Source organism: Parus major, chromosome 3, assembly GCF_001522545.3.
Source record: "Parus major isolate Abel chromosome 3, Parus_major1.1, whole genome shotgun sequence".
NCBI lineage: Eukaryota > Metazoa > Chordata > Aves > Passeriformes > Paridae > Parus > Parus major.
Window position 1 is genome coordinate 78,078,591 of NC_031770.1, and position 17,548 is coordinate 78,096,138.

At 42.1% G+C, this 17,548-nt stretch overlaps 1 protein-coding gene across 4 annotated transcripts; it reads right to left on the bottom strand.

Annotated features, from left to right (window-relative positions):
* Positions 1-356: 356 nt before the first annotated feature.
* On the bottom strand, positions 357-3,522 carry SMIM8 (small integral membrane protein 8). 4 transcript variants are annotated; one of them, XR_001520758.3, is made up of 5 exons: positions 3,477-3,522; positions 2,721-2,778; positions 2,286-2,427; positions 911-1,338; positions 357-806 (listed from the first exon to the last, which is right to left on the bottom strand). XR_001520758.3 is itself a non-coding variant. In XM_015623528.3 (5 exons), the coding sequence occupies exons 3-4, from the start codon at positions 2,403-2,405 to the stop codon at positions 1,180-1,182; spliced, it is 279 nt and encodes a 92-aa protein (XP_015479014.1). In that variant the 5' UTR covers positions 2,406-2,427; positions 2,721-2,778; positions 3,477-3,522; the 3' UTR covers positions 357-1,060; positions 1,176-1,179. The 4 variants fall into 4 exon arrangements, 3 of the variants coding, with proteins under 3 accessions (XP_015479014.1, XP_033368774.1, XP_033368775.1); XM_015623528.3 differs by having other exon boundaries at positions 357-1,060; positions 1,176-1,338; XM_033512883.1 differs by having other exon boundaries at positions 357-1,338.
* Between the last annotated feature and the right edge of the window lie 14,026 nt (positions 3,523-17,548).

The following is a 17,548-nucleotide window of genomic DNA, read 5'->3' on the forward strand; positions in this document are numbered from 1 at the left end:
AGAAAACTGCAATGTAACAACAGTAAGGCTACATGGTAGAAACAGATCATAGCCTGATATGTGCCCTCCCACCACATGTTCTGGAGCTTGGTTAATGGGGCACTGTCTAGGATGTCAGGCACCCAGAAGCAGCAGGGAAGCTCGTAGGAGAAGGACTCAGTGCTGGAACAGGAAGACACCTGCCTGTATAGTTTGCTCAAAGGCTCACAAGGGACCACCACATCTGCTAGGGGTATGTCACAATGCCCGCGCTCACCCTCCAGCCACACTCACAGCAGTACCTGGGGATTTTAGACTTCCCATTCCTTATTTTGAGTTCAGTAAACTGCAATAAATTAATGTCATATAATGCAATGTACTTTGCAATACAGAGAAGTTTAATTTTTGAATGCAGTTGAAATAAAACTAGTCCTGCTGATGAGTCAAGAATATTACAAAAACTCCAGCCAACCAGGAGCTAAGGTTATCAACTGGCAGGCTGATGCCAGCACACTTACTGACCTGTTATATGATGCCAAACAGGAAATACAATGGCTGAATTCTTCCTGCCTTTCTCTTAACAGAAGCACTTGTTTCACTTTTTCTCCTCTATTTGGCTACTGATTTACCTTTTATTTGTAAGGAAGAGTATATTAAGCATCCAAGGATTATTTTGGCTAGTATTTTACAGTTTCCTTTATGAAATAAAACCCTTCACCAATTGCTTTATGAGATCTTCCTTGCCTTAAAATTAGTTTACTTGCACCACTTGTTATCCACAGATCAAGATACCCACTTTTCTTTTCACAGAAAACACATTATTCATTCTGTTTAAAAAAAAAAAAAAAAAAAAAAAAAGATAAACCTCTGTCTTCGTTTAATCAGAGCAAAGAGAAAGCTGAACTATCATGTCAGTTTCTAAGGCATTTACCAGTACTGACTGCAGGCCCGAAGTGACTCCATATCTTCTGACAGTGATCTCTCTGAAGATCACAAAGAGCAATTCTTTTATTTTTCTTTTATTTTCACATGTATCTTTACTGCAGTTTATTTGTACAGGCAGAGCATTTTATAAAGGAACCTGTATTGGATTAAAATGCAAGACAGACATTTGTCCATTAGTTCAAGGGAAAGGGAAAAAAACCAGCAGTTGCCTTGAAAAATTCTGTGAGTGATTTACTGATTTTCTTTCTTACATTCTCAGTCCCACTTGGAAGTTTTCCTCCTCATATATCTGGACCCCTCACTGTCGATTGCTTCGTAGAGGTCCTTTTTATTCTCTGCAGTTGCATGCAAATAACCAAGATAGGCCACACAGAGGCTAACTGCTATCAGTCCAAATGCCATCACAGGTTTGTTCTGACAAGAAAAAAATGTGGTAAATGTTTTTAGTCAAAATATTTTTCATTAAACTCAAACATTACATTCTTCTACCTCAGCTTAGAAACTGAACAGCAAACTATTGTGACATCTGCAAAAAATCATCACTGCCTTCTTGTAGACTGAATTTTCTGAGAGCAAAAGGACTTCCTTTTAAGAAGATTCTTTCTAGAGACAGCACAGCACATTGCCCAGTACTCTGTATTTTGGCTGGAAATGCTGATTGAGCATGAATGAACCAGAAAAAAACAATTACTGAAGGTCTCTACTACAAATTTTTAACAGAATTCAACTGGATATACTACTGGGACAATGCACTCTGGTCCTGCTTGATTACAGTCCTCTAAACCACATTTTGTATTCTTATCACAAAATCTACTTTTATTGCACTAAATCTATACTTATTATATGCACAACATTTCAGTCATTGCTGGGTTCTGCAAATGCAAATAAAACCTGAGTATCATCAATTTAATTATAAAAGCAAGAAAAAGGAAAACCCAAAATACTGAGAAGCTACCAAAGATCACCTAATTTCATACCAAGAAAGTTTGCATTGTATGATTTGTTCCCTTTTAAATATTAAAAACCACTCCTGTTGTTTTTATTACTTAATAATAAATAATAGTATAACTTAACCTGTCAAATTACATGGGTAATATACGTTTAAAAAGTCTTTCTGAAAGCAGCTTGCCCAGGTACAAAAGAATCAGACAATATAACAGCAAAATAAAAGCTGGAATAAACAATGTAACATTCTGTGCTCTCAACAATCAAGAGTGGAAAAAAGTAAAAATATTTTTAGTTACATTTCTGAGTGGTTTGCATAACAAAAGACATTTACATAATGCACAGAGAATTGTAACAATTACTTTAAAGCAACTGTATCTCTTCAAGCAGATTTAGTTTCAGAACGACTGTCTTACAGGTTTAATGAAAAGCTCAGGGTTCACAGCCCGGAAAAGCATAGTTGTCTGAACATTCCTCAGTCCTGGTTTTCTCTCTTTGAGTGTTTCATTTTCATTTGAAGGTTTGGTGGAAGACATTTTATTTAATGTTGAATAGTTCCTAGAAGTGGAATGAAAAACAGGTGTAATATCTGTAAAAAAACTGGGAGATTTTTTTCACTGAATTTTTCACATTCACTGAATGCAAATTTACACACAGTTTGTCTTCTAACAGCATGAATTTTAGCTAATATAAATATTACTGATCACCTCCAATGTCACCTGGAGGTAGATTAAGCACACCAATTTACAATCCTGGTAATTTTGTGCATCCTAAAATCAACTTTTGGAAGTTCACATCTTCATATAGCCATCCTAAATCTCTTGATAATGGGCTTGGGGTTTTTCACTTGCCTTTGGCCAATGCTTTAGCTACCTGTGGACCAAGTAGGATCAGTCTTCAGATCACCGGCTAAAAAGACAACACCAGGAAAAGTTTTATTTTTTAAAAACTATTCTACATGGCAGGACAGCCCAAGCACTACTGTAGTGCAGTCACTTTAGCCACCCACCCCAGCACTCAGGTCTCACTTTTGCACACACTGGGCACATAAAAAATGTCTTGGGTTCAAACTGAAAGAGGGGGAAATTAAGCTCCTTGAAATGTGCAAGAAATTCTTTATTCTGGGGGTGATGAGGCACTGGAACAGGCTGCCCAGAAAAGCTGTGGATGCCCCATCACTGGAAATGTTCAAGGCCAGGCTGGATGGGGCCCTGAGCAACCCGATCTTGGGGAAGGTGTCCCTGCCCCTGGCAGGGGCGTTGGAACGAAATGATTTTTAAGGTCCTTTCCAACCCAAACCATTCCATGAGCACCTGAGCAAAGGTGGAAAAACAAGCCCTTGGCAGATTACTGAGGGGCAGAGGAGACACGGTGCCGGGGATCCCCCGGGAAGGGAAGGGCAGCGCAGCGCAAGGGCAGTCACACAATCCCATCCCGAGCGGCGAGGAGCTCCTGGTGCCGCCACCGGGACAAAAGGGGCAGTTTGACCCTAATATAGAAAAGCGCAGCTGGAACTCCCGGGACCCGCGGGACCACCGCCTCACGGAGCGGGGCGGCTGAGGGGGCACTAACGCCGCGCGTGCCTCCCCGCCCCCCTCGCTACTCACCGCTCGCGGCCAGCGGCACCTCCCCGCGGGGCGGGGCTGCGCCTGCGCGCTGCGCCCCCTCCCGGGCGGAGGCCGGCGGGGCAAGCGGCTCCCGCCCCTCCCCTCCCTTTCATTCGTGTGGCAGCGGCAGGAGCGCGTTCTCCGCGGTTGGGGCCGTGGAGCTGCCTGCCCACGATGTCCCAAGATAGAGCCATCAAGGCTGGAAGGGACTTTTAAGGTCATTCACCCGGCACTACCACTGTAACCCATCGCCACTAAATCACCCAGCGCTAGATCCAGACGCCTCTTGAATACCTGCAGAGATGGTGACTCCACCACGTCCCTAGGAAGTATTTCAACGCCTGATCACCCTAACAGTGAAAAAATGTTTTTCTAATGTCTAATCTAAACGTCCCCTCTTGCAGTTCAAGGCCATTCCCTGTAGTCCAGTCACCACAGGCATGGCAGAAGAGACCAGACCCAAAAAACTTCTTTCAGGGAGTCGTGGAGAGGGATAAAGGCCCCCTCAGCCTCCTCTTCTTTAGAATAAACAACCCCAGGTCCCTCAGCTGCTCCTCATAAGACATGTTTTCTAGACCTTTCAAGAGCCTTCTTGCCATTTGGTGGCCACACTCCAGCACCTCAATGTGCTTTTTAAAGTGAAGGGCACAGAAGAGAATGCAGCATTCAAAAACAGTAAGTGGGATATGGGGAGAAGAGCTGGCTTGATCAGATGAGCCCTTCACTGCTGAGCCCACTCCTAGCACCTGGGCATGGTCACAGCCAGTCCTGGCTTCATCCTCTCAGCAGCCTCCCTTCACATTCCGACAGATACTGCTGAGGCCCCCTTTTAGTTGTCTCATCTCGAGGCTGAACAGGCCCTGCTCCCTCAGCCTTTCCTTGTAAGAGAGATGCTGAAGTCCCTTGATCATCTTTGTTTCCTTTCACTGCTGCCACTCCAGGAGCTCCACGTCTCTACTGTGCTGAGGAGAACAGAATTGTCTGGTTGATCCCAAGTGTGGGAATGAGGAAGGGCTGATTCATATGGGGACAGTCTCTGGGAGTACAGCTGGCTGAACAGAAAAATATGCTACAATTTAAATGTCCGACTTTAGTTGTGTAGATCCAAACCCAGGACTTTGGGCATTTGGAAACTCCTCGTTACATACATGCTGCTGTGTGGTGGCGTTTTGTTTCCTTTTATTTGTAAACAGTAAAATTAATAAAATTACTTGAAGTCCAGAGGAATCAAAGCCCATGTGGTTGCCTCTGACTGCTTGTGCATCCCTTTCTACCTTCACTGGCTTCAGTGCCACCAGGCAGTTTCAGCAACATTATAAAGTAGGGGAGAAATTTGGAATTTTGGAAAAAACAGTACCTGGAGGGTAGAGCGGGACACAGATCAGTGCTCCCTTAGGTAACTGGCAGGCAGAACTGAGATGTGATGGATAGTATTACAGTTTTAGCAGCAGTGAGCTGCTGGATTAGCACATGTAGCTCTAGATTCACCAGCCCTGGCTCACACTTTTCTGTACCTGGAGGGTGAGGGAAAGGACTTTGGTGGAGTGTCTGGTTATTGAAGCCTGGGAGGCAGAAGGGAACAAACATAAGTTTTGGGCAACAGTGGCTGAACACAAGCTGGCAGTGTGCCCAAGTGGTCAAGAAAGCCAGTGGCATCCTGGCCTAGATCAGCAATAGCGTGGCCAGCAGGACCAGGATTTGTTCCCCTGTGCATGGCACTGGAAAGGCCACACCTCAAGTGCTGTGTCCAGTTCTGGGTCCCCTGACTACAAGAAAGACACTGAGGTGCTGGAGCATGTCTAGAGAAGGACAACAAAGCTGCTGAAGGGTCTGGAGTACAAGTACCATGAGGAGACACTGAGGGAGCTGGAGTTTTTCAGCCTGGAGAAGAGGTGACTCGGGGGGAACCTTGTCATCCTGTACAACTACCTGAAAGGAGATTGTGGTGAGGTGAGAGCTGATCTCTTCTCCTAAGTAACAGCTGACAAGACAAGAGGAAATCGTCTTACATTGCACCAGGGAGCTTTAGATTGGACATTGGCAAAAATTTCTTCACTGAAAAGGTGAAGGGAGTCTGGCATTGTAACAAGCTGTCCAGAAATGGCTCAAAAGACATGTGGATGTGGCAGTTGTGGATACGGTTTAGTGGTGAAAACAATGACTCTAGGTGTACAGTTGGACTTGATAAACTTAGAAGTAATTTCCAATGTTAATGAATCTATGATTCTATGAAATGTAGAGGTATCCAGGTTCACTGGGAATCCTGTTCCATGTTTTTCTTCTGCAGTAATCAAACTGTCTTTCTTTCTTTTTTTTTTTTTTTAAAGATGGCTGAGTAATAATAAATTGCAGGTTAACTTTTCATGTCTAAATCCAGATGGACTATCTAATTTTTTTTTTTCTTGTTGTGAGCAAATATAATAAGGTGAGAAAAATAATAGGGAAATAAGTTTAGGTGTCAGGAGAGGACTGAGTGGTATGTCTGGGGTTTGTGTCAACAATTAATTCACAACATACCATCTGCTAATCTGGTAGCTATTGTTTTGGTGGCATATGCCATGCAGCTGATTTTGTTTGGAAACTATTGAGTAGAAAATCTGAGTGAAGCTGCTTTTGTTTGTTTTCATGTTTGTCTAATTGAAAGAAGCCAACGTGAGGCTTTTGCAAGAGCTTGGTTTTTGGGAAGGTAGCTTGGTTTTCTTGAGGGGAAGGGGGATTTTTTACTGTCATATAGGAGATGTTCCTCATATAGCTCCCAAAATTTTTCCCCCACAAATTTTTTCCCTCACATTTTGGAACCCAAAAGAATTACATCAACAGAGAGATGGTGCACTCACTTACTGGCCCGTGCACCCCTTCCCAGCAGTTACACTACCCATGCAGATAAAACTTCTGATCCAAAGTCAGACAGGGTCATGGTTAATTTTTCCAGATTGTGGTAGGATGGGTTTATGCCAGAACACATTTGCAATGTATTGGTGTCAAGTATTGTTATGTTGCTGCTAGTTCTGTAGCACTTCCCTTCTTTCTTATAAGGGACAGGTAAGTCCCAGATATCACTGACAGGGGAAAATCCTACACAAAGAACACCACTGCCTGAAAAAAAATAAATTCTTCATATGAAGAGCTTCGGGATAAGGCTTTGTGTGTAAAATGAGAAGCAGAGAGGGATGTAGAAACAGGCTTAGGCTTTGATGTGAATGTTGGTACTTGGCATGTGTTAAGCATGTGCCAACTAACCAGATTAACTGTGCAGTGATGAAAAGCTTGGACTACTGTTTCTAGTTTTGCTTTATGACAGTGGGAAAATGTTGTATTTTATATTTAATGTGAATATTATGTTGCTATCATCTCAACAGGATGTTGAAACATTCAATCCATTAAGGCTTATGAAGTTGTTTGGCATATTATCTAGGTGAAACTCTATAAAAGTGTAGAATAGTAAACATCTGTGGTATTTCTGAGTCACCCATCCTCTTAATATCTGAATATCTCTCCTGAAAAGAAATCACACAAAACCCCCTTCCTTTTCTAAACCTGAGGCTGTTACTGAGATTTATTTTCCTTTCAACTAAATTCCTTTGGGATTCTGCATTCAGTACTGTGCTTTGTGCCATAGCCATTCACAACCTAATAGCAATTTCTGCTTTTCTTGAGGCTCACATGCCCTTATCATTTGAGCTGCAGAAGATCCTCTGTAGAGAAGAGAGCAAAGCCAGAGCTGTGCCCCGCAGACATGGTTAGAATGCAACAGCCGGCCTGGTGCGGTCTGGGGAGCAGCACCGTGCCTCCTGCTTTTGCTGACTGACCTCACAGCTCCTGCTTATTTCAAGTATTGCACAAGAACAGAGCTTTGCATTGTCTTCAGAATAAAGATAATGTGCTTCAAGCTACTGACAAGCTTATCCTTGCTTTAGAGACACAGTTACAGTGCTGTTGTGGTCAGAAAAATTCCTTTTTGCATCGACACTGGGATTTCAGCACTGGTATGACTTGTAGTGAGAGGGGCAACTACCACCACATGTTTGTTAGAGTTTTGATATGTGAATATGAAATTCACATTTTAAAATTATTTTTTAAATGTTTAAGACACCATGAGTTTCACAATGTTTTAATTAGAGTAGACAACTGGGACTTTTTTTTTTGTTTTGTACTGAACAAATCTGGGGGAGAAGGGGAAGTAAAAATTAGTAATTAGAAGTACCTTTTCCTACTTGCTCAAAGCTAATGATGAGAGTAACCATTGTTTCACTGAGGCATGTGAAACACTGTGGCCATACCAAAGACATAAATGCATAAGAAACAAACCAGTTAGACAGGGGTGGCACTGAGGGTATTGAGGGTTTTCTGTGCGGTTGTTGCTCTGCTCATGTCAGTCTCAAGAGTCCTTATGCTGATTTTCAGCAGCTTTTGCTCCTTTGTGTTGTTCCCATTGAAAGAAAGCTGTTTTCAGACAGCAGCATGCACTGTTTGGGACCCTACCGTTGACAATCCAAAATAGTTTTAAGGCAATATGCATTTTAAAACCAAAAATCTCTTAGTGTGACTCCTCTGCATTTCCTAATATGTGTATGTCTTCTATAATACTTGTTAGCCAGCCGTGTCTCTGTGAGACAAAACAAATCACCCAGCCGTGCTTTCCAGCAAAGATTAAAGCAATTGTTATTCTTCAAACACTGATCAAGCTTATAAATCTTTTTCAACTGAATTCAGTATGGAAGGAAAAAGGCGCTTTGTTTGAGTGGGTAAATTGGTTCTGACTGGGAACAGAATATCAAAACTCAAAGCATCTGCTCTAGAAAGAAAAAGGTGGCTTCTACTACAAAGAAAGAGCAGAGAAACATGTGCAGCCCTGAATTTTCTAGCTACAATATACAGCCAGATGCCTTACAGTGGGGTTTAAAGACAAATGTGAGGTAAGACTGCATCTCCAAAAAGGAAGGGCAAGGGGGGACCTCTTTTCATTTGTAATTGCTCTGGATTTCTTTGCATGCAATGTTATAATTGCTCAGCCTTGGAGTATGCCAATTTTGTTCCCTGGTCCATGGCCAGAAAAGAAAAAAAAAAAAAATTATTTTTCAGTTGGATGGGCAAGACCCTCTAATGTAAGCAGGGCAATGCAGTTGGGAAGGCAGCTGGAACTGGAGGCACCAGGACTGACCTCTGCCTCTGACACCAGGACGCCCAATCAGTTTAAGGTGTGAGAACTTAAAATCCTTTCTCATGTAGGCACTCCTTCTAATCTCAGACAGGGAACACAGCTCCTATGAAGACTACAGAGGGTAGAAATTTTGCAGTTTCAACAGAACAAACTCTGTTGTAAGGGACTCTGATATACAGTGTTCTGGAACTCTTCAGATTTTGTGCACCTTACAGTTGTCTTTTAATATATAAAGACCACCACATAGAATAATAGAATCATTAAGGTTAGAAAAGACCTCCAGATCGCTGACCCTGAGATGAGCTCAGCTGGTTAGAGCATGTTGCTGATAACACTTGTGTTGTGGCTTCAATTCCTGTATGGGAATTGAATTCACTTTAAGAGTTGGACTTGATGACTCTTGTGGTCCCTTCTGGTTTCTGTGATCTGTGAATCCAATGTTTGACAGAACACTGCCATACCAATTAATCCATACCACAAAGTGCCATATCCAGTAATTTTTTTAACACTTCCAGGGATGGAAGTGTTGATTGTTGAACTGTATAAAATTGGCCTCAGCGCATTGATCCAGCTTTGTCCAGATCCCTCTGCAGATCCTTCCTGCCCTCAACACTCCCATTCAACTTAATGTCATCTGCTACCTTACTGAGGGTGCATTTTATCCCCTTGTTCAAGGTTAGGTTCATTAGTGAAGATGTTAAACAGGGCTGGCCCCAATACTGATCCCTGTGGGACACCATTAGTGACTGGATGCCAAATGGATGCAGCACCATCCACCACCAGTCTCTGGACATGGCCACTCAGCCAGTTTTAAACCTGGAGAGGAGTGTGCCTGTCCAAGCCATGGGCTGCCAGCTTTTCCAGAAGAATGCCCTGGGAAACGGTGTAGAAAGGCTTTGCTGAAGGTCAGGTAGACAACATCCACAGCCTTTCCTTCATCCACTGGTGGATCACCTGGTCATAAAAGGAGATGAGGCTGGTCAGGTAGGACATGTCTTCCCTACCCCAGGCTGGCTGGGTTGGACCCCCTGGTTGTTCTGTACATGCTGAATGATGGCACTCAAGATGTTCTGTTCCATGACCTTCTTCAGCACTGAGATCAAGCTGACTGGCCTGTAGTTTCCTGGATCCCCCTTCAAACCCTTCTTGTAGATGAGTGTCACATTGGCCAACCTCTATCCCACTGGTACCTCCCTAGTTAGCCAGGGCTCATGATAATGATAGAGAGGAGTTTGGCAACCTCTTCAGCTCCCTCACTACCCTTGGATGAATTCCATCCAGTCCCACAGACTTGTGAGGGTCCAAATGGCTCAGCAGTCTACCAACTACTTCCTCTTGGAGTGTAGGGGGGTCTACTCTGCTCCCTGTCCTTGACTACTAGCTCAGGGGGCCCGTTGCCCTGAGGATCACTGGTCTTTCTGTTGAAGACTGAAGCAAAGAGGGCATCAAGTACTACAGCCTTCTCCTCATCTTTGGTTAAAATGTTCCCCTCCACAATCAATAAGAGGTGGATATTTTCCTTGGCCTTTTTTATGTTGTTAATGTATTTATAAAGCCACTTCTTACTATCTTTCACAGCAGTGGCCAGATCAAGTTCTAGCTGAGCTTTTTCCTTTCTTATTTTCTGTCATCATGACTTAATGGCTTGTGCACTTCCTGAGTTGCTTGCCCCATCTCCCAAAGGTCATGAACAATTTTTTTCCCCTGAGTTTTAGTAAAAGCTCCCTATTCAGGCTGGTTTTCTTTCATACCAGCTCATCTTCCAGCACATGCCAATGGCCTGCTCCTGTCCCTTTAAGATTTCCTTTCTAAAGTATGTCCAGCCTTCATGGATCCCTTTAATGGCTGTTTCCCAAGGGACTCTGTGAACCAGTATCCTGAACAGACCGAAGTCCATGCTCTGGAAGTCCAAGGCGGAGGCTCTGCTGATCCCCCTTCCTTACTTCACCAAGGATCAGAACTTACTATTTTGTGGTTGCTATGCCCAAGATGGCCACTGACCACCACACCCTTCTCTGTCTGCAAACAGCTGGTCAAGCAGAGCACTGCCCCTGGCAGGCTCCCCTACCAGCTGTGTTAGGGAGTTACCTTCCACACACTCCAGAAACTGCCTGGACTGCCTGCTCTCCACCGTGATGAGCTGCCAGCAGATATTTGGGAAGCTTTGCATTGCATGCAGTCCAGCTCCAAGCTCTGGCACCTTTAGTCACCCTCTGAAGGCATCACCTTCTCTGGGGACAGCACCAAGGTGCAGATTCAGACACATGTGTAAGGCTATGGGATAGTTTCCTCTCTGTAAAACTACCAAACATCCACATGTAATTCCCAGATAAAAGCCACAGTAAGTTTCAGCTAATTAAATTATACTGTGAATAAATTATAGTGTGAAGAATTAATTTAAGAGGCAAGGAGTTCAGTCTTTCTGCTTATTTTGTAATGTTATCCAGCAGAATTGCCACATCCCAGGTAAAAATGGCCACCAAAGCCTTGATAGGAGCTGCATAAGGCAGGGCATAAACATTCCATTGCTTAGTTATTGAAAGTAAAGTTATAGGCTTCCTGGTGGGGAGTGGTTCAGCTGCCTAGGCCAATGTGGAAACTGATTAGCACGTACAGTAAACAAAATACATTTCAATAACAGAACCCAGGCTTCACTTGCTTGGGAAAACCACTGTATTTCAAAATTCTAAGAGAAAAGTTTTTCTGAGCATTTGTGTAATGTATTATTAGGGGTCCTGTGTGCCTAAAAGAATATGTGTGTTTTGTGGACAGCTGACTTTCCCAGGAGAACATAAAATGCAAATCTGATATAAAATGTCAAAGAGCAAACAGGATGTGAGTTAAGGCTCACAGCACATGTCTTCAGGCTGTACTGCTGTGCTACTATGAAAACACAGAATGCAGCATCTGAGCCTGATGCCAATGAGTGCTCAAAAAATGCAGATAAATCCTGCAACTTCAAATAAATGCCAGTTTCCTCATATCTTTCTGATGATACAAGATGCTTTATGGCTCTGGTTTGAACTGTGTGCCAGCAGAGATGATCAGGTTGCACTCATTTAGTTTGCATTACCTAGGAGATAAGTAGTTCCATTTTCCAGGCATAAGGCAGTAACTCCCTGTCTCAGAAATGAGCTGTTGATTGTTAATTCCACTAGAGAGCTAGGATCCAGCTGTAATCATTCACTGAGACACAGGTAAGTTAGATTTTCTTGTTATAAAATACAGTTTCACTGAATGAGAAGTTGATTTTCTAATTAAATAGGCTTGATAGTAGTCTCATGCAAGTGTCCCATCAGCCAACACAAACCATGGACATAATCCTCTTTTTGTTGCACTATTGCAGTATTTCATAATATCACAGACTTAAAATCTCTGTGATGTGACCAGTGGCAATTTCTTGCCCAAGTGGAAATCTTTTGACTTTGTCAATAATTTTTTTTTATTTTACAAGTTGACTAAAGTGTGACAATAGTAACAGTAGCCTGAATGGAGCAATAATATTTATTAATGTTGAAGATCATTTGCTGCATAGGGAGATTTTTGTTTACATCAGGAGAGCAGGGTGGAGATGGGTTATCTGTTTGGCACAAAGGTGATAAGAAGTGCAGTTGTAGTCATGTAGATGAGATGTGGATATCATGACTTTAAAAGAATTAAGTAATTTTGACTACTGAGTTTAATTTTTAAAAAATACATCATTTACCAAGTAACAAAGAAAACATTGAACTGCTTCTGCCCTCTCAAAACCCATTCATCGCTGCAGAGAAAAGACCACAGCAATTAGCAGCTGGCAAAGCATCACACTCAGCAGCTGCTGGCTTTTTAAGTGGTGCTTGTGGTTTCCCTAAATACAAAATAAAATGGGATTTTGCCATAGTTTAGAAGTTGTATTTTCAGGAAAGTGAATGTTTGGCAACTAAGATCCTGAAGCACAGAAAGAAAGGAGATTTGTCCCATGCCACTGCAGAAACCCATGTGGAAGGCCAGATGTAAAAGCCAAATCAACCAGCTCCAGTATTGTGCTAAATGACCAGCTAAGCCCTCTTCCATCTAGTGTTTCCTTTTCCTTCCTGTAGCTGGTTGACAAATAAGTATCTAGGCTAATGTCTTTATATACCACATGTCTATTTTAAGCCCCATTTATTTCTGTTTTTAATATCACAGTAGTTAGAGGTTTATCTCCCAATGGACCAAAGGGCTTATTTCTTACTCCAAGGAGTTAAAAGTTAATAATAGGCATAGAAGAGTGAGAGGTTAGATCCAGCAAGCCAAGGCAGGTGAAAGCAAGGACTGGGCTATGAGGGACTGTGGTTCTTTTCTTAGCTTTCCCTCTGATGTGCTGAGTGATGCTGGATAAACCATATCTGTCCCTTGGCAGCACATGTTTTTTCTGTCTAGATTGACAATGGTTGTAGGAGAGGATGACCTTTTCCATAACATGTTAATGAAGGGTTCATACCAATGAATTTCATTCTAAAGCATCTACAGTGTCTAATTGTAGTCTGTGCATGAGAGAAGAGCAAGCTATTACCAGTATGTTTACTTCTGCCATTTGGGGGCCTTTTCTTCCCCTGGAAGAAGGATGAAATAGGAGGGAAAATTTTGGCTCACATCAGCCTTAGAACCTGGACTTCGCTGCACTACCAACTACTAACAGTGATCCTGGTAGAAGTGAACAACTTGGCCAGGACACAGACCCAGGAGGGCTATGTTTGCTCATGGGTTCTCAGGCTCTACATGGCTTGTTTTGTGAAGAGCCTTAAAAAGTGAGTGTCAATGCTACATTAATGCTATAGCTTTACTTATTTTATAAACAGAGGTGAGTTGTCTGAAGAAGGCAAAGTTAATTTTTATGTCCTCTGTTTTCTGTTGCTGACTCTCTCATAAGGACCTGGAGATCACCGTGGCACTCTTACCACTGAACAAGAAGCAAAGTCATTGCAAGGTTAGTGACTTGGAGCAAAAATTTTTCAGCTCCTACAGAAGATGTGCAGCAGTTGGAACAGCTGGTGCATGTGCAGCTTGGTAATGTGACTTTGAATCAAGTGATGCTGTTCCTTGGTGCTCCCAGGAGGTTTCCTGATCCCTCCTCTTCTCTAGCAGAGCACTGGAATAGATGCAGCATGCTGAGGGGACGAGTGGAGCTTCCATCAACTTAAGAATAGTCTGAACTCCCAGGAACAGTTTCTGCACAACTAAGCCTTTTCAGGGCTAGAGAACAAAGCAAATTGGTGTTTCTCAGCTTGTGGACCTCACACCTCTGGTAGTCAGTAAGGAAGCACTAGGCAGTCCATGAAACAGACTCTAAAACCATAAAATGGATACACACCTCCTTATATCAATAAACAGAAAAGATAAGGGCAAAATGCAGTTAATAAATGAACACCTGAAGTTAAGCTTCATTATTTGTTTGGTTGTTTATGGAAACCATTGTGCCAGTACTTGTTTTTTCTTTTCCTCATAACACTGGGAGGATCCTTGGTGTTTGGGAAAAAAATAGTGCTGTGATGATGTTTTGATTAAAGTGTAAAAAAAAAAAAGGAGAGAATGGACTCTAAAGATTACCAGCTCTGCTTTTTATGGTCCTGTATCCTCTGTGATTTCTACTTCTGCTCTCTTCTTTATAATTTTTGCCAGTATTTATGGTTCTCTTTCTTCCTGTTAAAAAAAAAAATAAAAAAAGTTGTAGGTGCAGCAAATATTCCCCAACAATGTTTATATCAGAAAAAGCAGCTCTTCCATCTCTCAAACTCTGAGGATAATTTAGCTTGCTTGTACAGAATTGATAGATCCACTGTTCAGAGGCTTGTGTTCTTTCTCTTATTTCTCACTGTTCCATTTTCCAAAATACTGTGTCTCCTTCCTGTAATTTCCTAGCTCTTTGAGCTCCAAGTTGCCTGCCCTTTGTGCCTGTAATACCTAGGATGTTTCCCCACCTCATCTCTAGTTATACAGTTTCTTCTTGCATTTTCTTACTTCCCTGTCACTGCCTTCCCCCTGCCATTTTCCTCCACACAAAAATACCTTTCCTGCTTTTAAAGTAATTAAATTAGCAGAGCTGATTGAAATCTAGGTGAAGTAATTCTCTGAGCACTGTGCTTTTCAATGGATGCATTACTCAATGCACATTAGCCAACCTCCCGTAGACCTCAGTGAATGACAGAAATTAATATTTGATGAATATATTCAACAACAATAGCATTATTCAAACACTTTACTCAATAAAGTACATTCAGCACACTCAGAAGTTAATGGTGCATTCAGGTTACTCTGTTTGCTCAGCAGAACACATGCCCAACCCCAAGAGGGAAAATCAAGTCACTGATACATGTGAGGGAAGTGGGGTGGGAAGTCTCTTCTGGTCATTTGTGCCTCTCAGGAGCAGGACAAAGTGTATGTGTATGTTAGTGGGGGTGTTTAAATCCCATATAGGGAATAAAGGATGCATCCGATGAGGAAGAGAGATTACTTGCTCTATTTTCTGAGTGGCAGATCTTGTTTTCATGTTTATCACTTGTACTTCACCTAGAAATGAGAAAAACAAATCAACATATTTCTAGTCTTCAGCTTTTGTTCAAACTGGGGTGTGCTTGTGTGTATTGAGCAGAGGGTTGAAGTAAATCTAACCACAAATCCCTGCTTTTCACTTCTTGCTCCATTTAATGTTTCCTTGAGTAGTTGGTGCAAATAATCTATCTTCTATAGCTTAAGACTCTCTAATGCCTCCTTGGTAATTTCCAGTAGAGGCCAAGTCTCTTTTGTGGTCCTTATGTCCACAGTACCAAAGAGATTCCCCCTTTAATGGTTCTGTAATTTTTTAAAAACTTTGAGTCATTTTATTTTTAGCTTCAGCATTGGACAGTACCCTGACACAAATTGATGTCATCTACATTTCCCACAGTCTACTCAATTTCTTTAGCTAGCTTCCCTTCTTGACTCCCTTTGTTTCTTTCTGTACAAAATAAACTTTCTCCACATTCTAAGGCTGAAATGTCTGCTTGGCTACATGGATTTGGATCACACTTTTCCTCTCTTGTCCTTAGGCTGAATATAGCCAGAATATAAGTTTGCTAAAGCATCATGCTCTGACACTACTCAGCATCTACTACCATGGGAACTGCCACTTCTTGAAGAGTTACAAAACCTCATACCACTGCCATATTTTTCTCACTGCCCAGCTATGTGCTCAGTAGATGATTTTTTTTGTTGCCCGAATCCTCAGCTTGCTCTGAATTTCATACAGCCCACTTAAATATATTTGCCTTTTCTTGCCTGAGCTAACCTGAGCCCTCATCAGTCTTGTGCCTGTGCTATCCCATAAATTCAATTTTCTCTTGTTTACCTGTTGAGTAACTCCTTGTCTTTGAAGTCCATTTTACTTTTTCCATTCCATATGTTCTTTGCAATGCTTCCATGAATTAATTGTATTTTCAAAGGATGCAAAAGCATCAGTTAACATCCACATCTATAGCAACAGTGGTCAGAAAGCAAACATAACCTTTCCAAAGCACATTTGCAGCTCCTTTGAACAGGGAAGCTGTGCTAGTTACAACCCAAACAATACTACAAAACAGGCTCTGTGACCCTTTAGGTTTGAAGCTGAAGGCTGTTCTCTACAGCCATTTCTCATTATCAAGTAAAGGCTGCAACTGGAAAAAAATATAACCAAAGTTCTGCAGACCTCTGACTGCAGAAGCACTGCAGAGCACAAGACCTGCCCTGCAGTCCTTCAATAAGTTTCAGTTTCTCTTCAACAGAGCACACAGACCAGGAACCACCTTCAGTTCTGTGGAATCCCTGGTGCCTCATTACTAAACATCTAGGTAACAGAATGTGTTGCTCTCTTTCAAATTAGCTTTGCAGGAATTTCATCCATCCAATCTTCTGTCTGGTTAGAATTTGCCCCTTTCTCAGGAACTGTTGACTTTAGTCAAATTCTTGATGCCTGTTTTCTTTGGTCAGGACTTCTTTTTTTCATTATATTGTTCTTCTCAATGTGAGTTTGGCAAAGAAAGTGTAAAGTTGTTCTTTTCTAATCCCTCTTGCTGTTCAGTTAAGGAAGTAGCAGCTAAGCTTTGGGTAAAAGAGACCTCGAGGTAAATTTCTTTATCTATATTTAAGTATACCCATGGCCTGATTTCCACCAGTGTTGGTGTACACTGATTTTGGTTCCTTGCTGGTTGATATCTTTCATTTCTGTTCACCCGGAGGCTCAGAACTGGCGTAACTCCAACCATGGACTGATAGGTGAAATCAGGCTTTTTACATTAGAAAGGGATGGTGCACTTACAGTGGCCATCAGCAAAAGCCCTCTTGCAGCTGTACTTGTTTTCCGTGGAATAACAAAATTCAGAATTCCCTCCAACAGTCCTTGTGCACATCTTAAAGCCTTAGGAGAGGCCTCTTGAGGTTTCCCTTCAAATCTCCAGCAGACAGCTCATCCACAAGATGCACACACACACACACACTAACGTTCACTCTTGCTCACTGAATGAATGCTTTGTTTCCTTTCCTGTGATTTATTACATAGTGGTGTGTTCATGTTTGCTGTTCAGCTCCTTGGAGACTATTGTGACTGTGTGTTACTTATTTAGAAAGCATTAAAGCCCTGAAGCTCCTGTCTTCAGAATTTTGATTTAAACTTCTGCTTGAACTCTGTTTGCAGACGTTGAAGACAGGAATAGCTCTTTAATGAAAAAGTAACCACACTGCCAAACATATTTAAAAGCATAGGAGCATATGTTTTAAAGGATATAAGCTGGTATTTCCCTGTTTTCTTTTTTATCTGCAGCATAAAGGAGTAGCTTGGTAATCATTCTTGGCAGTTTAAATCAGGAATGTATTAATTTCTGCAGCTGGCCCTCAGTTCCTCAAGGTAGTGCTCAGCTCTAATGGTAGCAATGCAGGA